The sequence below is a fragment of the Silene latifolia genome, chromosome 8, assembly GCF_048544455.1.
Source record: "Silene latifolia isolate original U9 population chromosome 8, ASM4854445v1, whole genome shotgun sequence".
Classification (NCBI taxonomy): Eukaryota; Viridiplantae; Streptophyta; class Magnoliopsida; order Caryophyllales; family Caryophyllaceae; genus Silene; species Silene latifolia.
Genome location: NC_133533.1, coordinates 9,175,014 through 9,199,275, shown reverse-complemented (window position 1 = coordinate 9,199,275; position 24,262 = coordinate 9,175,014). Strand labels below are relative to the sequence as shown.

The following is a 24,262-nucleotide window of genomic DNA, read 5'->3' as shown; positions in this document are numbered from 1 at the left end:
CAAGGACCTCGCTTGATTTCCAATACTGCAAGCTATAAGTCATCACCTTCTTTCATGAAATGAGTGGGTGGCCTTGGGACGTGCCTCGGAGTGCAACATGGCCCGTCCCTATAAGTCATCACCTTCTAGACACAATATGCAGCTATTTACTCCCATCTTCTACTCGTAGAGATCATAGATCATCACTATACTCAAAACGTGGGCACAAGAAGCTCGTAAAATTCATTTGTTATGGCCTCGAAATATACTTGTATTTTACTCCTTAAATATCGTAGAATTTTCCACAAGTATACTCCGTAAAATTCATTTGTTTTGGTAATTAATCCTTCTGAAACATTTTAATGAAAAATATCTAAATGTGGATCAATATGTTGACATAAAACCAACAATCGGCGAGCAGATTTGATCTCTCTATGCTTTTAGCCTTTTATCCATTAATAAAAATTAAAAATGAAAAATTCATCTAACAGAAGGAAACACAAAAGAAAAGCTTTTTCAGGCAGAAATATAAATAGGAGTTAATACTAATTAAATTAAGGCTCACATTCATCCTGGAAGTGTTACAACATCTTGGTGTAAGATAACAAAAAGTGCAACAACCGACACACAGGTCCAATGATCCGAAACCCATAACTCCTTCAAGCAGTCCTCAGAGGTGGTGATACCAAAATAACGCCATCTCCTCTAACAAAGAGATATGGAACAGTACGCTTTGTGGTCTGCAAAACAGAGTAATAAGCAATTTGTGAGAAACATCATCGCAGAATAGGTAGGTACTAGATTAGCATTAGAACAACAAAACAACCAATTAGATACGTTGAATAGCCTTTCTGCAGTAAGTTCCACCCAACACTATGAGGTAACATTCGCGAGCTTATAGAAAATTACGTCTAGCCCCCTCAACTCAATTTATCATCAAGACCAATATGGTTTAGGCCAAAAAAAGTACAAGGACTTGTTTCACTTGCGGACATTATAATATAGCCAAAGCAACATAAAATATTGGCTCCGCTGAATGCCTATTTCTTCTCAATGGATTCAGTAAAATCAAGGTAAATAGTATGTATCACACAGGTATTTTGAGCAGACTGGTCCCTTTCAGCCAAAGAAATTAATGCTTTAACACGGTTACAAAAAAAACATATATATACCGCTATGATGAAAATTTTTGCATTAAAGTGTCATAGCAACTAGGTTTGATGTCAATTTCATTGACGCTGTCAAATATTTATCAAATCCCTTCTCAGAAACAGAACAGATTAATCAGTTGGATGGTTTAAGATGTCGTTGAGACCAGTTTTAAATGGATATCTCCAGGGTGGACAGGTCAACAGGCTTTTTCTCCAATTTCAACAATATTTTTCTACGGGGAAAAAAGAACGTGTAAAAATGGCATACCCGCACAATCTCTTCATAAGTCTCATCATCTATTTCAACAGTTGTCACAACTTCTTCCACATCTCCAAGAATCATATTTAAATGCTGATCATAAGCCTGCGAATGATGAAAATGCAATGCCACTAACTTAGAAGGGAAAAGGAATAAAAGGAATGCTAATTTCATTCTTCATAAAGGCTGTTAGGATCGACACAATTCAAGTTACCCTGGTACCCTTACTAAATTTAGCTAAAGTGAATACATTTTATGCATTAGCAGCAAATACAAGCCTCATCTCATAATGATTGAACATAGTGAAAGGAAATAAAAACCCACTGTAGCTGCTAAAAAGTTGAAAGATCACATTAGGCAAGTACAGGTCACTCGGGATCAGATAGACGTATCCGATAGGGGGTGTGAGTCCAACTGTCACATTTAGCAATTATGAAAACACCTCATTATTGCTTTAATTAAAGTCAGGCCAAGGATGCCTAGCTCATAAAGCCCAATACGAACGCGTAATACGCATAAAAAATACGCAAGACGAGCACTTATTACGCTGTAATATGAAGGATTTTAACAAATTATCACAATACGTGGTAATACGGAAATACATGTGAATCAGTTCAAATTCACAGATATGCCACTTTGGAGATTCATAGACATAGGGCAAGTACAGTTTATGACTCCTAGAATGATGAACAAGTGAACAATGCGAATTATGCGATACTAAGTGAATACAGAAATTAAAACGGCAGTAAGGCAGCTACAATCCTCAGGCAGGGAACTTTGCAAGTTAGCACACCAGTCTATTTCTAAATTCTAAGGGAGTACATGAAAGGGAGACACGATTGCATTTCTGTCTGCTAGTGTTTGATTCACTTTTCTTTTTCAATTTCTGTCCACTAGTTTGTTCCCAATTTTTATTCCCTCAATCCTCATGCATCCACATCATAATTTTTTCAAACCTACAGCTCCGATTGTACACCTGAGCCCAAGACAGTAGACACCACTACCCAATTCCATTCACTAAGATACTTAACTACCTTTGAGACCGCTATGACAGCTCCCACCACCCGAGGCCCACCCCCAAACACCTCAATCCCCCTTAATAAATAAACTAATTCACCACCCTGTTCCCCCTGACAACTGCAAATATTATACCCAAAGTGTTCAATATCCACTAACTCATACGTTGGACCACGGCACCAAACTTCTATACATGATATCACCGAAGTTCTAATATAACGAAAATTAATAAAATTCAAAAGAAATCAAAGGTCTTCTACGCTGTGAAAATATCAGCTATTGGCCTAGCAGTGGCAGATTATAGTGTATAGAAGTGCATAAATTATCATATAACCTCCCTTGCCTCAATGCTAGAGTGATGAATATTCAACCTTCAGGTCATGGGTTCAAACTTCAAACTGAGCCTCTTAATTTTTTCCCTCAAAGATTTGCCACTATGCCTAGGTCTTGGTAGTCAATAGACTCAATACATGTTTTATGAACTTGTAGACCATAATACATAATGTATGTGAAGATCACCTTTGTCACCCATTTGGTATGGTCCTCATCTAAAGTATCACCATTGTCCTCTTCCAGCTTGTCACTAACTTTTCCCAAACAAAATGAGGTGATTGTGGCTTGTCGACTCACTCATTAATGGTGATAATCAAGGTTTCTATTAGCGTATCAATGTTTGACAAAACATAGCGCTCATCAAAATCCATAAAAGAAGGGCAAGACCCTTTTTCCCTTCGCATCTATACAAATCGTCACCACCAGGCCTTTCATTTACGAGTTTTCTTTTCTTTTCATTGTCATCCTTGATCCTTTTATTTCACTTTCTATCCTGTCTCATGAACCAAACACCTCACCGTGAGCTTCTTTTACCTCAAACCTCAATTGATTCTAGTAGTCCAACTTGAGTGGCCAACTATCGAATACTCAAAAATGAACACTCAAACCAAAGTCTATTTCAACGCAAACTACCCAATAAACCCATATGTTAGCAACTGTCCATGACAAACCTTAAATGTATAAAACCTACTGTTACTCAGACACGCCGACACGTGTCGGCATGTCAGACACGGCGATTTGGGGTGAATTTTCCTGTTTTGTGGTCTAAATTGAAGTGTCGAAGTGTCGTGTCGTGTCGTGTCGGATGCCGACACGTGTCTGACACGCGACACGGCAGTTAAGTGAAGTGCCGGAGTAACATAGTAAACTAAAACCCTCAAATATTCAACTACAAGGTCATCCCAAGTCCTTTGTCCCCGTAATTTTACCTCTACATCAACTGCTAGACCAAATTCAATTTAAATGCCAGCTACCTAATAACCCAAATTCTACCAACTGTCCAAAACAACCCTAATCCCATAAAACTCCAAAAATTCAATTCCAAGCTCATCCAAAGTCCTCACCTCTAAACCAACTGTCATACAAAATTCAATGTAATGTAAACGCAAGCTACCTAATAAGTAATAACCCAAATTCCAGCACACCAACTGTTTCTAACAAACCCTAATTCCATAAAGCCCTAAAAATTCAATTCTAAGCTCATCCCAACATCTTTGTTTCCTAATTAACCTCTAATACAAGCATAGCCTCCTTAAAACTACATTTGGAAGCCAAAGCACCAACGAACAAACCTTAATTCCAGTGCTAAACGAATAAAACCTAATTCCCATACCAAACGAGTAAACCCTAATTCCCATACCAAACGAATCAACCCTAATTCCAGTACTAAATGAATAAACCCTAATTCCAGCACTAAATGAATAAACCCTAATTCCAATAGTAGACTTCTAAACCCTAATTCTAGTATCAAACAATAAAGACTCAATAATTTTTAAAAACAACAACAATCAAAGTTAAATTAGCTGAATAACAACAATAACAAAGCAATGAATTACACTAAATTCATAATTTTAGGGAAATTAAAAAAACATACGTGAAGTTTGCCACGGAGTTCGCGATCAGAACGAAGCTTGACGTAGATACGTTCATCGAGACTAAGTCGAATCAAGTCCAAAGGCTCCTTTACTGCGCTTTCTTCTTCCGCCATTTTCGAAGAGAGAGAAAGAGAGTATGTAGGGAAATTTGGAGTGAGAAGAGGGAAAAAGACGATTATTCCAAGTTTTGGCAGGCAGGAAACTGCAGTCGGGTTAATCGGGTCGGTTATATACCGTGTTAAATTGAGTCGAATATATTTGGTTCGGTTTTTGTTGGATTAATTGGGTTTTAGATCCGGTTGTAAAAGGGTTGGATTATAAAAGTTAATTGTCGAGTCGTGGAGATAATTAAATTTAAGCCGCTAAGAGTAATTTATTGTTGTTCAATCTCGAGTTTTTAACTTTTTTTTTTTTTCAGGTTATGAGTAATGTTGATTTGGTTTAGGCGTGTTGAAACAAATTGGGTTGTATCAGGTTATATTTGGCTAAGAATGATTTTGATTTACATAATTACAAGTTACAACTACTCTAGGTTCTAATAAGTTAAATCTAAAAACCGTTCAAATCAGAGTATCTCTTTACAATTCTTTTAAAAGCATCGGTGTTTCCACACACTCACTGGCGGAGCCAGGATTTGGGGTTAGAGGGGCGAAAAATTCCAGCGAGCGAGGGCGAACAAAAAATAATACTAAGATAAACTCGAAACAGGGGGTATACTAGACATCATGGTGTTCTAGGCTCCGGGAGCTGCTGCGGTAGATGGTATGGGGTCGCCTGACGGATTCTGGAAAGATTGGGGGACCGGCGGACGTCCACGATACTACTCAAATCGCAATAGGAGATGGAATCATTACTTTCGATGGAGACAAAGGGGAGGATTCGAAGTGGACAGGAAGTAAGGAATGGAGGCAGAAAGATGAAGTAATTACGATCTTTGTCGATAATTTAGATCCGAGGGCATCAATGGAAACGATTAAGGAGCTTTTTACACCATTTGGGGAGGTGAGTGATATCTACATATCCAGAAAATATAGGGGATCAAATCCGAACCATTTTGGGTTTGTGAAGATGAAAGGACCAGCAAGAGCATTTAGAGCTATTAGGATTTTGAGGGGAAAATGGATCTACAATTCCAAAATCTTCGTTAAAGAGGCCAGATTCAAGAAGGAGTCAAAGGACCGTGTTGGGGGGAAGGCTAATGATGTATGGAAGAGCTCTGGGAACCGTCCATTAGACGGGGATTGGCGGGCTAGAAGGCACCAGCAAAATGCAGTAGAGGATGAATTAAAACCAATTGATGAGGATAAATTCATAAAAGCCAAAATTAATCCGTCTATCCTCGAGGAATTGGAAAGAAGCCTAGTTGGTGAAAGCGATGAACCAAGATCGGTGGAGGTTCTTTCTCAAGCCCTGACGTCTCAATGGTTTTCAATAACTAAGATTTTAGCCATATTAGCCCATGGGACATTTACCAACAGGGGGATACTAGGAGAATTTGGGTAGAAGTGATGGGTATTCCGCCTCAAGTTTGGTCAAGAGAGACGTGTGAGTTGATTGCGTCTAAATTCGGGACGCTAGTTTGCTTAGACTCTAGCTCGGAGAACCCTGACAGCTTTGTGTCATGTCGAATGATGGTTGATACAAACGTCATGTCCTATATTTCGTAGGTATTGTATATAAGCATTGAGGAGCAATGTATTGGAAAGTCCATCTATGTAAGGGAAGGGTCCAATCTTACTACCTGTTACATTAAACAACCGGGAGTCAATCGTATTTCGTCATCGTTCCAGTGGGATGATAGTTTGACGAGCGGTAATGTTAACATAGTTGATCCTTATGAGGAAGGGGATGCAGTAGGGGTGGATAATGTGGCAGCAAGTGGGGTCGGTGTTCAAGTTTCCCCTGTGAGCAGGGATTGTATTGCAGAAACTGAAGAGTCAGTTACCCATATTGGTACTGTGATGTATGATATTAATGAGGATAAAGAATTAATTGCAATGCGTAAGTCTAATACAAATTTTGACAAATCTTTCGTACCCTTGAGTAGTGAGGAGGACTGCCCTCCTGGATTCCAAAGAGTTGTTAGAAATAAGGGGAAGAAACGAGGAGTCAGCCATCAATTGTTAAAAAACAGTAATTCTGGTGTTAGGAAAAAGATGGTGAAATCAAAGGCAAGAAACCAGCTTTTATTAAATGAGATTACTGAAGGAGTGGAGTTGGGATCAACTGATAGCATTGAGCCATGGTCTGAGGATGATTATGAATCTGATCCTGAAGTGGAAAGTCGAAAGTCAAGAGAAGTTGGAGTTTTGTTGGGATTCGGCGGGGGTAAAATGCTTAGTATTGAGGAGCTATTAAAATAGAAGTGTACTAGATGAGATGTGTTGCTTGGATTTTAAGGAGCTTTAGGAGTCGGGGTAAATCTACACCTATTAAGAAATAGCTTCTGGTTCTTTTGTGGGTTGCTAATAATCTTAGACGAGTACGTGGTGTATGGGGGGACAAATGGAGTATGATATCTGGAAGGTAAGGAAATTCCGAGTCCTCTCGAAAATTACTACAGCAGCATGGAATTCGAGTATGGAGGAGTCTTGACGACAATTATTACGAAAATTATCACAGCAATAAGGCACCCCATTTATGTTCTGGAACCTTTGGTCAAGTTTGTGTGGTGATTGATAGATGACTCGGTTCTACCCGTGTGAGTTCGAGGAGGCTTTATTGGAATGGTGTGACTTTCTTTTTGTGGATGGTCATTTATGGGAGCAATGAAAGGAAGATAATTTCGAGAGGCTTGAAAAGGGGTGCTTTTACGAGTTGGAATGGGGTGCAAAGATTGGAAAGAACGGTTGCCATACGCTATGGAAGAATGACTACAACACTGAAAATCTTTTAGAACTTGGAAGGAAAAGAATAGGCTTTTGACATTTAGAAAGTGGATTAAGGGTGAGATGAGAATGCTTGTAGTTGGTGTTTTTGTGTCTTATTGTTTTGGGTTGTTTTGCTTGTTTGGGACCCTACTCTCTGTAGGTCTCGGGTTTTATACCCTCTTTTTAATCAAAAAAAGATAAACTCGAAACAAAATTGAAAATTTTAACTAAAACTTGCGACATTTGCACCCTCAACATCCTTTATACGGAGTACCTTGATGCAGTGCCATTAGCAGGCCGAACTCCTTCGCCTTGGCCTCAATGATATGATATCTGCACTCCAGTGGCGGTTAACTTGTCTGCGCATGGCGCCTGCCACTGTCCCTTCATGATTGCGAATACTGTTTCCAAAAGCACGCCTCCGGTTGTCATAACATACTGCATCAGAATTTATTTTCTGAACTCCTGTGCTATTGTCCTCTTTCCTGCAGTCCTATCCAACCCGACCTAAATCCTATCTTTGTCATTACAGTTCAGAAAAAACTATTCGCACCTTGGTTGTGCGATTCCAAAAGGTGAAATTTTCCGAAAGCTATCAGTGTAATAGTGTATTATCCGCTAAGACGACATAGTGTACAGGCGCGTTGAAAAACCAGAATTTCATCAACTGATTGTCACTTTTGTAATAAAAAACTTTGTACAGTACAGCGCTGAATGCATTCATACCCGGAAAATCTCATTATTACTAAATAATATGTTCGAGACATACGGAGTATTATAGAAGCTAAGCAGAGAAACTTAAATGCCAGTACAAGACAATTTAAATTACTGAAACTGAAAAAAGACCGAAATTATAAAACGGGAAATTTATCAGGAACTAAGTTCAGACAATATAGCAATTATTAAGACACCGGAGTTTCCCACTTTTCAGCGGTAGACAGTCTCGTTTGCAAGAATTTCTACAGCAAAAGCGGCTAGCAAACCAAAGAGGTCGGAATATTTGATCACCGGTTACAGTTAATGGTCATCTCCCTACGCTTCAATTCTAACGCAGCACGCTCATTTTTAAGCTTCATTTTCTTATTTTCTATCTTCCACATTTCCAACTGATGATCTTTTTTCTTACAGAATCGCTGCCACTTAAACCGCTGCTTCTCCAACTCCAGTGCCCCCGCTTCAATTTTCAGCCTACGCTCTTCTAATTCAAGTGACCAGGCTTTTAACCACTGCTGCTCCGAAAAAGACCCTCTACGACCATCAGGAAAACCCAGATTCATATCAGTTTGTGGGTTTTCAGGATGCAATTGCAAGCCGATTCTGACATCCTGAACCGAATTTGGGTTCACAAAATTAAACTCGTCTAAACCACGACCTAACCTTACCCTCTTAGACGAAACCCTACCATAGGTTTCGTCATACCCCTCATGAACATCAGCCTCGAAATCATTATCATGTCTATGCATCTCACAACAGAAATCGACATCATCTGTACTTTTCAACAGCGAATGCAATGACCGCTGAAGATCAGGGTCATGAGGCAAATGCAACCGATTATTATTATGATACGAACACATTTCCTCATAAAACAAATGCTTCGAGTTCAAAATTTTCCTCACATCATCTTTCTTTTTCTCAGTTAATCGATCCATCATATCTAAAAGCCCCGGTTTCTCAACAACCTGACACGCCGTCCCTCTTCCAAGAATATCATTCAATTTCTTAAACCTCTTATTCAGATCATTAAACTTATCCTCACATTGTTGAGGCGAAACAAGACAACCCCTTTCAGCCAAAACTTTCGACACCAATTTCCACTTCTCTTTCTTATGAAGGGATAAAATTTTCTTCCCCCCAAACCCATCACTCTCTACAAGAGCATCTTCACCCAAATAAGACACCGCGGTAATTAACAACTTAACCATCGAATCAACCCACTTCACTCGCGGCCAATGCACCCTATTCACCTTACACGAACCACAATGCCCGTCCATTATTCCCTCTTCACTAAAACTATTCCCTTCCTCGTCACTCTCCGGGTTTTTCCCTAAATCATGATTAAGTCCTAATGTTAACTCCTGTCGCGACACCACCGGTCCTTGTAAATTAAGGCCTAAACAACTAGGACCACCAAAAGACAACACATTTCCTAATGATAGATTATTATTACTCGCCATATTATTATACTAGGATGGTTGCCTGTGCGATGCACAGATACTAAAATAATTTTCGATAAATTTTGAATTATTGAAGATGGGTAGTTTAGTTAACTCAAACCCAATTCTTAAAAACTAATGTTGATCACAAAAAACCACCCAAAAACTATAAATACACAATCAACCACATAAAAAAAACCTTAATTCACGTGAAATGTCAAAAACCAATCACTAAAATCCAAAGTTCCACAACAAACTACAGTAACATAAACGTTTTTGAATGCCATAAAGCAAGGAGAAGGTCAAATGTCAACGAACATAACCAATGAAAGGAGTATGTAACTTATCTATGGGGGTTTCAAATGATGAACATGAGTCATGAAATGCGTTGAAAGTACAAGGAGAACATGAAAACCACGCTCTTTAGTTTTATACTCGTCTGTACCGGTTAATTGTTGTCCTTTGGTTTTGGCACAAAGACTAATGAAAGAGGCGGGCCCAAATTATAAGATATAATGAACCAAATTGAGTGTGAAAGATCAAATTGTCCATTAAATGCAATTTTAAAATAAAACGGATAACAGTTGACTTAGACACCAAAAATAGTATAAGACAACAAATAACGGAGATGAAGGGAGTATTTCCGTAATTGGTCTCTTGTTTGGACTTTGGTAGAAAAAGGGGGATTTCCTAATGTTACTTGCAATAAAGTGGGACTAGAGGGATGTCAGTTGGACGGGTATAAGCGACGAAGTGAGTATTGTACGGTGTCCGTTCCCGTTGGAAAGAATATGGATAGAGCTTTTGCGGATGGTGGTGCGACATGAGACTAAAAATTCCACCGTCATGGGTGGTGGGGCAGGGGTGAATTTTGCGTCTTATCCATCTCATACTCGTCTAGTCGTCTACCCACCAACTTTTAATAAAATTAATATTTAGTATGACCATTTATAAAGTGTTTTTTAACAATTTGTTGAAAATTTAAGTTATCAAGTTAAAATAAAATTTTCTGGAGATTCGAAAAATTAAACTACATTTTATTGAGAAAAAATATTGATGAAAATTTATGATATAGCGGGTTAGTGGATAAATGAGATAGGTATGGGTTTAGATTTCTAAATGGTGGGAATGGGTTTGGAAACTTGTGTCCACCGTGGGTGGTGGGCGGGTATGGGTATGAGTATTTTTGTTGCGTATGGGAATGGGGGAATCTACATCCACCACCGTCATTCCCCAACGGCATCCCTAATTACAAATTCTTGTTTAAGATGCTCATAATCGTCTTAATCAATAAAACGGGTCAAATATATGGACTGGATAAAAAAAGGCAGAATGTTTAGGGAATGCCAAACTCTTAGCGTATCCACCTATATATGGTAGTAGTCGACACGTTTTACATTTAAAATGAATATATCCATCTTTAGGAAGACTAACTCGGATAAAAAAAAAAAAAAAAAAAAAAAAATTTGAGAAGAGTGATTGGTAGCTAGAGCCTAGACTTTGGGTTGAATCAATTCAAGTCTAGCACACAATTGTAGTGTCGGCCCAATCATTCCGCCAAAATAAGCAAAATGGTGGGGCATCGTGGGCCTGCTTCTCGGGGCCAATGTGCTTCAATCCTGTTATGTTACATTGTTACCAGAACTTTTTTTTTTTTTTTTTTTTTTTGTCTTGACCAGAGTATCCTTTAGACGTAACCGATAGGCGACAGCTAGGCAATCTCTTTTGGGGTACTAAAAGCAATTTAATGGGTAGATTCCTCCCAAGTTTGGTTTTTTCATTCGTAAGAGTCAGGAATCGAACCTCTGGCCACTTGTTTAAGACTTGATAACCCTTATCACTCATATCAACCAACTTTGTTAACTTTGTTGTTACATTGCCATTGTTATAAGTAGATCTGGTAAATGGGTTAACTGAGATGGGTTCGAGTTGGGAGTTTGGGTCGGGTCACTTTTGTGTTTGCAGACTTCGGATCGGGTTCGAATCATTTTTTGGTCAATTATTATCAAGCTATTTATGCATAATAATCAGTGTGTAACAACAAACATTCGTGTCGGGTTATTTTGGGTCGGATCTATTTGGTTCGGGTCAAACTTAGGTCTTGAGTTCGAATATCGATTAGAGTTATTCGGATCGGGTCAGTTTTGTGTGACCTAGCTATAAGTGGAAAATCAATATGCAATGTTATTAGAACAACTTATCAATCAAACACTTTATATCCACTTTTTATAATGAGATCCTTTAAATTTAGTTTAAATCTTTAAAAACGTTAAATCTTATAAATTCAATTAAAGAATATTTTAAAAAGTTAAATTCAAAAGAACAAAATTTAAAAAGTGAAACTAAGCGAAAAACACAAAGAACCATGTAGTATAAATCAAAATTCTAACTAGTTGCATTTTCACTTTTTAGGTTTGCTCGTCTTAAATAAGAATTCAGAGTCTTTAGTTGTAAATTGATGCATCCTCAAAGAGTTAAAAAAACTAACCTGTTAAATATATTCATAATTAATGGTGGAACTAGCCAATTAGGGGCCTAATAGGAGCACTCGTCCGAGCTAATGGATGTAGATTTGATACATTTAGTTAAAATGTTCTTCCTATTCTCAGTTTTGTTTATACCATAGCCCATTCATCCCCGTTAATATTTTGCTTGTGTTAAGTTCACACCCTGACTCCGACATTACATTCATAACTAAATTTAATTTTTTTCGACATCTCAAAAATGATTATTAACGGTTGTGAATTTATAATACAAACACCAGAAATTCCACTTCGAGTATATATGAATAATCATGTCACACTCTCACACATTATTTTAGATTTTTTTTTCTTTTGAGGTTTATTCAAAAATCGAAGAACAAGGAGTATATTGTAGTGACAATTACACTATTGCATTACTGCCCACTTCATTTCCACCTCAGAAAGTCAGAAGTGGACCACTTTGTTGATATAATTTTAAAATAAATAAACTAGATAAAATTAGACAGACAAAAAAAAAAGGAAAAAAAGAAAAAAAGGCAGAGATGTGGAGTAAAGATTCCTACAGCTAAAAGGTACTATTACTAATTAAAAAAATTGACATATTTAGACAGCCAGATCCCCACATCAAAAATAAATTAATAAAATTAAATCACAAATTCTCATTTATGACGGACATATTTATGACGGGCATAATCGTTATAACTTACGACGAATCAAGTACTATCCATGTGCAGTGGCGGAACTAGGATTTTTCGCCAGGGGGCGAAAAATTGCAGCGGGAACAAACTGGTAATTCCGTAAAGTAAATCTCGAAAAAAATCAGAAATTTTACCTAAGAAATTCGAAAATTTCAATGTCTAGTGGGTGTGAGCGCCCTTGTTATCCCCCTAAATTCGCCACTGCCCATGTGAATAGATAAGACAAAACAAATTATTACTCTCGTTGCAACCTTATGACGGATACACCCGTCACAAACGGAGATTTGATGAGATTAAATAATGACAACCCATTTATTAAATATTGAAATTCATTGAACTAAACCATATTGCCCTCTTCCCCCTTTCCTCATTTGCGTTGTATTCATTTCATTACTCCCCCAAAATGTAAATATATTATTTATTTTTTGGGTAACAAATTAAGTTAAAAAATATGTAGTGGAATTTCAAAATTCTGACAAGACAAGAAACAAATTACTCGTAATGGATATGTTTTAAAACTAAATTAAATCGATCAAATCAAACTTAATCAAACATAATTTAATTCTAAACTAAAATTCTGACATTTTTTTTATTCATAATCGGGTCAAAACTAAATTCACATAAACTAAAAGAAAATGAGATTTGATTAACTATTTAATATTTTTTTGCGGGACCAAATCAAACTAAGGGGTCGTTTGGTTGCATATAGGAATTTGTATTTCCTAGGAAGTCATAAAACACGTGAATTTGGAATTCATGTGAATTGCAAAAAAATATTTGGTTGCCAGGGAGGAAGTGCAATTCATGTAGGCATTCTAACTTACCTAGGGGGGCCTAGGTAAACAACTTCCTCCATTGTGGAGGAATTGGAATTCATGGGAACTTCCAATTCATGTGAATTGGGTAACCAAACAATATACCCATTTTGCAATTCACATGAATTTAAGTTCCTGCATTGTTTAGTGGGTAACCAAACGACCCCTAAAAAAACTCCTCCCTCCATTCAACTCCACTTTGCAACTTTTTATTTTGCGCACTATTCACAAGCGGACATTCAACTTTAATTTTCTCTTGATACATAAGTGAAAATATATTCACGTGGGATCTTATTTGATTCGTCTTTTAAGAGTACATTAAAAATATCTAACTTTTATAATTTTTGCAAATACGCAGCTAATGATATTTATCGTGTAAAAGCTGCGTTGGCAAACGTGATAAAAGAAACTTGTAAAGTGGAGTTGAATGGAGGGAGTATACATTGATTTATAAAGCTAACCAGATAAGTAACAAATTCTTCAATAATTGTTAAAAATTCGAACCGATACACGTAGCATTTTTTAATTCCTATCCTGATCGAAACCGTTCAATCTCGCCTCGCTCCGCTACTAAATTAAATCACTCAAAACAAACATTATTTAAAAAAAAAAAAAAAAAAAAAAAAATCCAACAATAGTTAGTTTAAAATTTTAACCCTCCAAACTCTGTTTCAAAAATAAATTATTACCCCCTCATTCCTCTCATTTTCCCCACATCACCTCACTTTCTCTCTATTCCCCACCTCACCACCTTCACCTTGTGTATATCTCCTCTTATCTCACTCACAAAAAAATAAAAATAAAATAAAATAAAATAAAACGTATAACATAAAGTTTTGATGCTTGGTTCAACCACTGAACCGGTTGGAAGCTCAATTATGAGTGGAGGTATTGGAGAAGACGATAAAGCCGATGGCGGAGGCGGTGGCGGTGGTGAATTCTACGAAGGTGACCGGAGTACAGGCGGTAACCGGTGGCCGAAACAAGAGGCACTTGCTTTGCTTAAGATAAGGTCTGATATGGATGCTGTTTTCCGTGATTCCACTCTTAAAGGCCCTTTATGGGAAGACGTCTCCAGGTACTGGATACGTCTCTCTGTCTGTTCCATTTGATTGTATACGTTTTTTTTCTGCAGTTTTATCCTGCGTTAAATTTATCGGATAAAATAATAAAAATTGAGGAATTAATTAGTTGAATTAATTAATATATAGGAAAATGGGGGAGCTTGGATATCATCGAAGTTCAAAGAAATGCAAAGAGAAGTTTGAAAATGTTTATAAATATCATAAGAGGACTAAAGATGGTAGAGTTGGGAAATCAGATGGTAAGACGTATCGATTTTTTGAAGAGTTACAAGCTTTAGAACAACTTAATCCGTCTTCTTCTTCTTCTTCATTTCCGCAACCACAGCCTGAACCTGTTCAGGCTGCGGTTCCGGTTAGTATGGTGATTCCAGCTGGGACTAATCCAGTCCCAGCTGGAATCACTGTTACATCTAGTGTGGTTACGCCAATTACCGCGCAACCACATGTAACACGAGTAATACAACAACAACAACAACAACAATGTCCAGTGCCGCCGACTTATTATAGTAGCCCGTCGATAACACTGTCATCCTCGTCGTTGTCTGGATCAGACGAGGACGAGGTGGTAGGAACGAGGAGGAGGAGGAAGAAGCGGAAATGGAAGGAGTTTTTTGAAAGGTTGACTAAGGAGGTAATTGATAAACAAGAGGAATTGCAAAAGCGGTTTCTTGAGGCGATTGAGAAAAGGGAGCGGGATAGATTGGTTAGGGATGAGGCTTGGCGGACTCAAGAGGTTAACCGATTGAATCGAGAACACGATGTTCTTGTTCAAGAGCGGTCTATGGCCGCGGCTAAAGATGCTGCTTTGATGCAATTTCTTCAAAAATTATGTAATGATCCGCGGATTGTCCAGAGTCCAAATGTGGTTACTGGCACCGCGGATTTATCCCAACCTTCACAAAAACTACCAAATAAATCTCAGGTATTGCCTGCAGCAATACCAATACAAGCACAGCCTCAACCTCAGCCTCAGTCTCAGCCTCAGCCTCAGCCATCACCAACTCGGCTCGTGAACACAGCGAGCAAAGCTGGTGGTGAGAATGATCCAATAGAAGCAAGTTCATCAAGATGGCCGAAAGCCGAGGTGGAAGCATTAATCAGTCTAAGGACTCAATTAGACGAGAAATACCAAGAAAACGGGCCCAAAGGCCCGCTTTGGGAGGAGATCTCAGCCAACATGAAGAAGCTGGGGTATAATCGGAACACGAAAAGGTGCAAGGAAAAATGGGAGAATATAAACAAGTATTTCAAGAAAGTTAAAGAAAGTAATAAAAGACGGCCAGAGGATTCTAAAACATGTCCTTATTTTCACCAATTAGATGCTCTTTACCGTGGTAAAACTCCTAGGATTGACAATGTTACCAGTTTTAGTCCTACCAGTGTGCCTCAACCGACACGGGTCGAGAATTTGACCACGGTGGCCCGGGCGGAGCAGCGGTGGCAAGGCGGTAATGACAGCGGGGATGATGAAGATAATGATTACGACGACGATGATGAAGGAAGTGGTAATGATAATGATAATGATAATAATTCCGGTAATGATGAGATTAATCCAGTTAGTCTTACATAAGACAGTTACAAGGCGTACACCGAATTTATAATAATTTTGTATCGTGTTATAAAGTCGTTGTACACCTTGTAATAGTCTCATACAAGTTATAGAATAATTCTGTCTTACAGGATGAGACGGTTTTTTTATTCGCGAAAGTATTAATGTGGACACGTGGTTGGGAAGCATATATTGTGGGGTTGAGTTTTAATTTATTTTTTTATTTTTCAAAGATGTAATGGTGAATTTTTGAAGATATGGACATTGGATCATTGATCAAGTGAGATTGGTAATCAATTTCCGGGTAAGTCCAAAAATGGAAGTTACGGGCCGGGCTGAATCGGGCCATGATAGCAAAACCGGGTCGGGTCGGAATCTGGTGGTAGGCAGAAGCACATGGGGGAGCAAGAGCAACTGGTGAGTGCCGTGTAAGCTATTTTTGAGAACAGTTATTTCCTATTTTTGTTTTTTCTTTTGTCAAATTTAATTATTGTTTTAGAAAAATAAATAAAAGGTCCAAGGGACATATAGAGATAGGAGTACCTTTTATTTTGCGGTATATGGTTAACAACAAAAATTCAAAGGAATAAAGATACAAGTTATATCCAACCAATGTTTTATTTTTCGCCCGTTTTTTATATATTAAATTGTGTTTTTAATGCTTGATTTGTTTTTCGTACACTAGTTTCATATTATCAAATTTTCAATCCATACATCAAAATGTGAAAAGATATTTGAATTTTTGGTCTCAATCAATTATTTACTTTTTCTGTTATTTATGAAACGTATTTTAAACAAATGTAAACAAATAACAATCACAGAACAAAGACTTCTTTTAGATTATACAAAATCTCATTTGTGATGGACACTTTTAGCCAAAAGCTTGAAGAGCAAGCGGAAGAGTGGTCGTAAAAGGTCACAAGCATGACCTTCTGTTAGAATTAAACCAGCTAAGTCTATAAATATGAAATCAATATATGAATTTGTGATATACAAAGCGTATTGCTTATGACAGACAGCGGACATTATCTGTCACAAGCTGAAAAACGGTTAGTTGTGATATTTACAATTTTGATGATTGCAACTTGAAATTTTGGGCCTTTTATTATTTTATTTTTAGTCAAAAATTAGTTTCCATATATAGTTTGATAATTAATTTGACACGGGTGATGTGAAGTGTAGCTTCTACAAGTAGCAAACTATTGTCTGGTGTTCCAGCTTGTTGATTGATACACTTATCTTCATTTCATGTTCGGTTAGTGACACTTCTTGTGTCAGTAAACAACGATTTTAAACTTGTCTCTATGTTTACAAATCTATCCAAATTAACAGTTGAGAAAAATCCAATAAATATTCGATTTTTTTGTTAAAAATCTGATTTTAAAATCCACTCATTATGGGTCATTTCGAGTCATTTATGTTTTGAGTCGGGTTATTCTAGATCATTTTGGGTCATTTTAGGTCAGGATATACCTTAATTAGATCATTTTGAGTCAATCATATCATTTCAGCTCACTTCAAGTTGTGTTAAGTCTCGGTAACACTTTTCTGGTCATTTGGATCACGGATTGGGCCTCCTTTGCAGCTCTAGGTGTTTGTACCCGTTTGCTTCGTCTATAGTTAGTATAGTACAAACTTACTCTGTATTTATGAACTCAATGACGAATGTAAGATGCCGTTTTATTTCAAAATACTTCAATATGGACAATAACTCATCATGAAAAATCATCAACTATAGTTCCCTCAAAAAAAAGTCATCAACTATAGGTGTGGTAAAATCATGAAAAACTAAACGTTGCTATCGTAGAAGGTCTTGCATTATTGAATTAGAAGTCTACAATTTACCGAAAATGTCTTATGCCCTATTCTCTTGGACTAAAACGGATCTGATCTGAACTGAACTGAACTTATAGTATCTGAACTTATAGAATCTGAACTGAACTTAGATCTGAACTTTTTTGAACTTATAGGATCTGAATTGAACTGAACTTATTGAATCTGAACTGAACTTATAGGAACTGAGCTAAACTTACAGGATCCGAATTTAACTTAAATTAATTTAATTTAACTTTATTATTGTTATTATTGTTGTTGTTGTTATAAAAAATCCAAACTTTTATTGATATTAAACAAAATTTGTACAACAAATTAGTGGGCTGCCAAAAGAGAATATTGATAAGAAAATATAATCTAAAACACAAGGTAAGATAATAACATTTTTCTGCTTTATATATATTAGTTTGTTCATACATTATACTACGATTACATTTCTATAAAAAAATAATGAGATGAGTGATAATTTTGTTTTAAAAATAATAATGTATATATGTATCGAATAATTAATGTCAAATGTTTTTGTGTCGGTTTTTAAAATAATACTCCGTATATAACTTTTTGAACTTAATTTATGAGATCTGAACTGAACTGAACTTATATGATCTAAACTGAACTTAAAGGATCTGAACTGAAGTGAACTGAACTTATAAGATCTGAAGTGAACTTAAACTAAGTGACTTTAAGTCCAAAAGAACAGGACATTACTATAATCATAATAACATAAATCTCCTTGATGCCCTTTTGACTTTCAGACTAAGGCCTCGTTTGGTTCATCTTGGAGTTTGACTAACACCGAAAAATGCAATTCACGTGAATTATTTTCCCATATACAAATTCACATGAATCCGGAAAACTTGTTTGGTTGCGGATGTAGGAGTTGTATTCCTAGGAGTTGTCAACTACCTAGGAGGGAGTTACGGGAGTAGGTAGGGCCTCCGTTTTCACTTTGCACGGGGCCTCCGAATTATTCGAGACGCTCCTGGGGGAGTAGGTAATCAAACTCCTACATCATATAAGCATTCAAAACTCCTAAAAAAATTGAATTCCTATATTTTGTCAAAGAAAATGACTACCAAACACTCACCCTTTTTTACAATTCATGGAATTTTAATTTTCCCATGAAATAGATAGGCAATCAAACAAGCCCTAAGAAAATTATGTACAATATTCGAAAATGTGCAACTTTTTTTATCCTCACATAGTCACATTAGGGCATTAGGCCACATACCGCACTACATCTAAAGAAAAAGTTGGGAGAAAGAGCAAAGTAAATTAAAGGGCACTTCATCTTTAGCAACAACAACTACTACAACATGCAATGACAAACATCACATGGATTATGATTTTTGAGAAGGAAACCGCGCCTCTCTTTTTGCAATTTTCCAAAGATTCTATTTTAAAGTTTTACGGTTTTTAACACACGGTTAAATTTGAATTCAGTAAACATTTTTAAAATTCGTTTAAATTAGTGAATATTAAACCTCGTGTTAACATTATTATGGTGTGTGTATATATATATAATATGGTTTTCTTATACCACTTCTTTTTCAAGCATGAATACGAGTTTCAATTTGTAGGAAATTTAAATTTCTCGGCTCGAGTCTATCAGTTTTTATTTTTGAGTGTGTCGGTTAATAGTTATCAATTTTCATTTTTAACATATTTTTTAGGGTCTCTTCATATGCAAAAAATAAAAACTAATTATTGATCGAGACATGGGAGTACGAAATAACCTAAGTGGTGAAGGTACATGTTGTGCGGAAGCGTAAATACCTCGTGTTGGGCCTCTGTTGCATTAATGTCCACAGTCCATAATCTATATAGTATAAAAGTTGAGTTTTTTAAAGAGTTCTCATTGGTTGTTGAGTTTTAACATGTGGATCCCCCCATGAGTTCTATTCTACTAGTTTTATACCCGTACAAAAAATGTACGGGTCGTAATAGCATACGCTATCATTAGATACATGAGTATGTAATTGAGCGTGATTAAGTGTTCAATACAGACTACAGTGACAATATGAATAGTCATATTTGGAGATGCGAATATTTGATAAATATTGGATTTGAATATCAGATAATATACAACCATATTTTATTAGAATTATATTTTAGGTATTTGACATGTTAGACCAGTTGAATGTATGTAAATTGCAACAATTTAACTTATGTTTTAACATAAGTAATTAAAATAGAAATATGAACTGGATTGAGGAGAGAGTGTATTTAAATGGAATATAAAATATGGGGGACCCACATGTAGGAACTCAACAACCAATTAGAAGTGTTTAAAAAACTTAGCTTTTATAATATGTAAATTTAATTATCATCTCTCTTCAATAATTCCTCCTATTTCAATCTCATATTCCTAATTTAACTATTCTTCCTAGTTTATGTTAAAATATAAGTTAAAATATCACAATTTACATAAAATGTTACAATTTACATACATTCAACTAGTCTAACATGTCAAATACCTAAAATAAAATTCTACTAATAAAATACAGATGTATACTATCTGATATTTAAATCTAATATTTATCAAATATTCGAATTCCTAATTTGACTATTTATATTGTCACGGTATTGAATATTTAATCACGCTCAATTATACGGGAAAGTGGTAATTAGGCCCCTTAACTCTGTTCAATTGTGAAATTAGTCTCCATAAGCTTTATTTAGAGCAATCAAACCCCTTAAGTTTCACCAAAAGTGAAATTCAACCCCATTTTCATAATTTTCACCAAATTCTTATATTCATATCACTTTTAATATAATTTATCAAATATAAATTTTTTTTTTATAATTTTAGAACTTTTATATTTATATTAAATATTGAGAATTATTTTATTTTGAATTTTATAATATATAGATAATTTATTATATAGTATGTATGAATGTTATTAAATTATAAACAATTTACTAAATATGTATGTAAAAGTGCTCTTCAATGATTAATAAATTATGTAAAAATTCGTAAAGTTGCAATTAGTAATTTTTAGTTATTTAATAAATTGTTTAATACTAATATAAATTGTTTTTAATTAAAATTCTTGTGTAAATTTAAAAAATGGAGTTGAATTTCACTTTTGATGAAACTTAAGGGGCTTGATTGCTCCAAATAAAAGTTATGGGGCCTAATTTCACAATTGATCAGAGTTAAGGGGCCTAATTACCACTTTCGCGCTCAACCGATATGCTCCTGTATCTAATTATAACGTCTCTTATTACGACCCGTATATTTTTTGTACGCGTATAAAACTAATAGTATGATATTGTCCGCTTCGGGCCAAGTCCTCACGGATTTACTCTTGGCCTTCTTCCCAAAAGGCCCTATACTATTATATTTAGTCGGTACTTATAAAGATGAGCTTTCACCTTACACTACCGATATGGGACATGAGTTTGCACCCAACAGTATACATATACCTTAATTAGTTTCATCAAATAATTGATGACATATATTTCACAAAATTTCATTGAAGACGGCGATATCTATCACAAGCTTGTGACGGATATTATTTTCTCTCACAAAATATCCATGAGAGGTGAATGGGGGAAGCAATGGAGGGTGCCCCACCTTGTCCTCTCTCTCTTTTTGTAAAAGGTTTTTAGCTTGTGATGGAATTAGCCCGTAACAAGCAATACGGCAAACGCTTTGCATATATTTATATAATCTCGATATTCCTAGTTTACGACCACAACTATTAATGGACAATAGATGCTGTGCAGTCTGTACAGTACTATTCCCTTAATGTAGTAATGCTCTATGTAAATCCAGGTTTCACTCTATCCCCACGTGTTACACTTTATTGACCATTACTTTGATCACAAATTCTTATTATAGACGGACACTATCCGTCTTTAGCCATAGACCGATAGTGTCCCTCTCACAAATTAAAGTGGGTAGTGCAAGTGGGTGGAAAATGGATACCCCTACTTGCACTACCCACTTTAATTTGTGAGAGGGACACTATCCGTCTATAGTTATAGACGGATAGTGTCCGTCTATAATAAGACGGACTGTACTTTGATTGATCCTACGCCTCATTATGTTGCATTATGTAGTATAAATACCTTAATTGTGTGATAATATACAAGTACTCACTAATTTCAAAGCTCTTAAGACAATCATTTTCATTTATTTACTAAATAAAAAATTTAGAGGTTAATTTAAAGACTAGATATTCCTAATTTGCAGCTAATCTCTGACTCTCTGTTAAGACGATAATATCCGTCTTAAAATTAATAGGTTAAATAACATAACTTAGATATAATAAGACACTAGCTTAGTTTTAATCCCGTGCAAAAAGTGCACGGGTTTACGTAATACTACTCTCAGGTAATATAATTTAATACATAAGGATAAAATTATATTGCAAGTTATACTAATGATAAAATTATGTTATAGATTATACTAATATACTAAGAGCTGAGTTAATATTTTTTTTTCTTAAAACTTTCATATTTTTTTATTCTTAAAATTCGACATATATATATATATATATAGAGAGAGAGAGAGAGAGAAGAGATCAACTAAGGTCCACATTTATATTGAGTCCATAAGTTCTATTATGTGCCATTGGATGGAGGGAAATGGAGGGATGAGATCAACCCCAAAAAGTGTGTTTATAAGCTAATCTCACCATCTCTCTCCTCCTTCACTAATCCACTCTAATTAATCACTAATTTCCTATATATTTGTTTTCCACTCATCCATTTCTCTTTCATCTTACACATTTCATTTATCTCTTCTCTCAAACTCTAAAAAAAAACCCAAATAAATAAAAAAAACCCAAAAATCCAAATAAATAAAAAACCCAAAAAATCCAAATAAATCAAAAAACTCAAATAAATCATTCATTCCTCTCTTCCTCATTCACCACCACCCACCACCACCCCACCCGACACCAAATAACCACCCACCACCCCTGCCGCCGCCACCCCACCGCCGCTGACCTTTTTTTTTTTTTTTTTTTTTTTTTTTTTTTTTTCAACTCGTTTTTTTTTTTCGTTTTGTATTAATTTGTATGTTTTTAGTTGTTTTTTCCATTTATTATTTTTTTTGTCTTTTATTTTATTTTAGTTGTCTTTTATTTTGTTAGTTATCATTTTTTAGTCATTTTCTTAAATCGCTTCTTGTTATACTTTTTTTTTAAGATTTCGTGTTTTAAATCTCGTTCTTTTTTTGTGAGATACTTTTTTTTCATCTAAGACAAAAATGGAGTAAAGTTATACAAAAATGAACCAAAGTTATACAAAAATAGACCAAAGTTATACAAAAAATTGGACTAAAGTTATAAAAAAATGAACCAAAGTTATACAAAAATGAACCAAAGTTATACAAAAATGAACCAAAGTTATACAAAAATGCACCAGAGTTATACAAATATGGGCTAAAGTTATACAAATAAGGACTAAAGTTATACAAAAATGGACCAAAGTTATACAAAAATGAACCAAAGTTATACAAAAATGCACCAGAGTTATACAAAAATGCACCAGAGTTATACAAAAATGCACCAAAGTTATACAAAAAATGGACTAAAGTTATACAAAAATGAACCAAAGTTATACAAAAATGAACCAAAGTTATACAAAAATGGACCAAAGTTATACAAATATGGACTAAAGTTAGACAAATATAGACTAACTTTAGTCAATTTTTGTATAACTTTGGTTCATTTTTGTATAACTTTGGTTCATTTTTGTATAACTTTAGTCCAATTTTTTTTATAACTTTAGTCCATTTTTTGTATAACTTTGGTGCATTTTTGTATAACTCTGGTCTATTTTTGTATAACTCTGGTCTATTTTTGTATAACTTTGGTTCATTTTTTTATAACTTTGATGCATTTTTGAATAACTCTTGTCTATTTTTGTATAACTTTGGCTCATTTTTGTATGACTTTAGTCCAAATTTTGTATAACTTTAGTCTTTTTTTGTATAACTTTGGTCTATTTTTGTATAACTTCAGTCCTTTTTTGTATAACTTTAGTCCATTGGTGTATGACTTTAGTACAATTTTTGTATAACTTTAGTCTTTTTTTGTATAACTTTGGTCTATTTTTGTATAACTTCAGTCATTTTTTGTATAACTTCAGTCCAAAATTGTATAACTTTAGTCCAAAATTGTATAACTTTAATGCACGCAGTGCATAACTTTAATAGACAAGATGTATAACTTTAATGCACCCAGTGTATAACTTTAATGTTTTAAGTGTATAACTTTAGTCGTAAATAGTATAACTTTTATAAAAACCAAATAAATATGAAAAATCCTAATTAATCAACAAATATTAAATCTGAAAAAAAAATTAAATAATAACAAAAACCAAAAAAACTCATAATAACAAAAACAAAAAACCAAATAACAATAATAAAACCAAAAAACCAACAACCCAACCAAACCCGAAATCTGAAATAAACCAAATAACAATA

General features: G+C 35.3%; 3 protein-coding genes across 4 annotated transcripts; 1 reads left to right on the top strand and 2 right to left on the bottom strand.

The window, feature by feature from the left end:
- Positions 1 to 371: 371 nt before the first annotated feature.
- Positions 372 to 4,542, bottom strand: LOC141596319 (sm-like protein LSM3B). Its single transcript, XM_074416436.1, has 3 exons — positions 4,334 to 4,542; positions 1,399 to 1,494; positions 372 to 719 (listed from the first exon to the last, which is right to left on the bottom strand). The coding sequence occupies exons 1-3, from the start codon at positions 4,445 to 4,447 to the stop codon at positions 639 to 641; spliced, it is 291 nt and encodes a 96-aa protein (XP_074272537.1). The 5' UTR covers positions 4,448 to 4,542; the 3' UTR covers positions 372 to 638.
- A 3,666-nt stretch (positions 4,543 to 8,208) lies between these two features.
- On the bottom strand, positions 8,209 to 9,378 carry LOC141594614 (uncharacterized). Its single transcript, XM_074414619.1, has one exon. The coding sequence runs from the start codon at positions 9,376 to 9,378 to the stop codon at positions 8,209 to 8,211; it is 1,170 nt and encodes a 389-aa protein (XP_074270720.1).
- Positions 9,379 to 14,033: 4,655 nt separating this feature from the next.
- Positions 14,034 to 16,596, top strand: LOC141596309 (trihelix transcription factor DF1-like). 2 transcript variants are annotated; one of them, XM_074416424.1, is made up of 3 exons: positions 14,034 to 14,431; positions 14,565 to 15,943; positions 16,221 to 16,596. In XM_074416424.1, exons 1-3 carry the CDS (start codon positions 14,193 to 14,195, stop codon positions 16,238 to 16,240), a joined length of 1,638 nt encoding a protein of 545 aa, XP_074272525.1. In that variant the 5' UTR covers positions 14,034 to 14,192; the 3' UTR covers positions 16,241 to 16,596. The 2 variants fall into 2 exon arrangements, with proteins under 2 accessions (XP_074272525.1, XP_074272524.1); XM_074416423.1 differs by having other exon boundaries at positions 14,035 to 14,431; positions 14,565 to 16,596.
- The last annotated feature ends 7,666 nt before the right edge of the window (positions 16,597 to 24,262 follow it).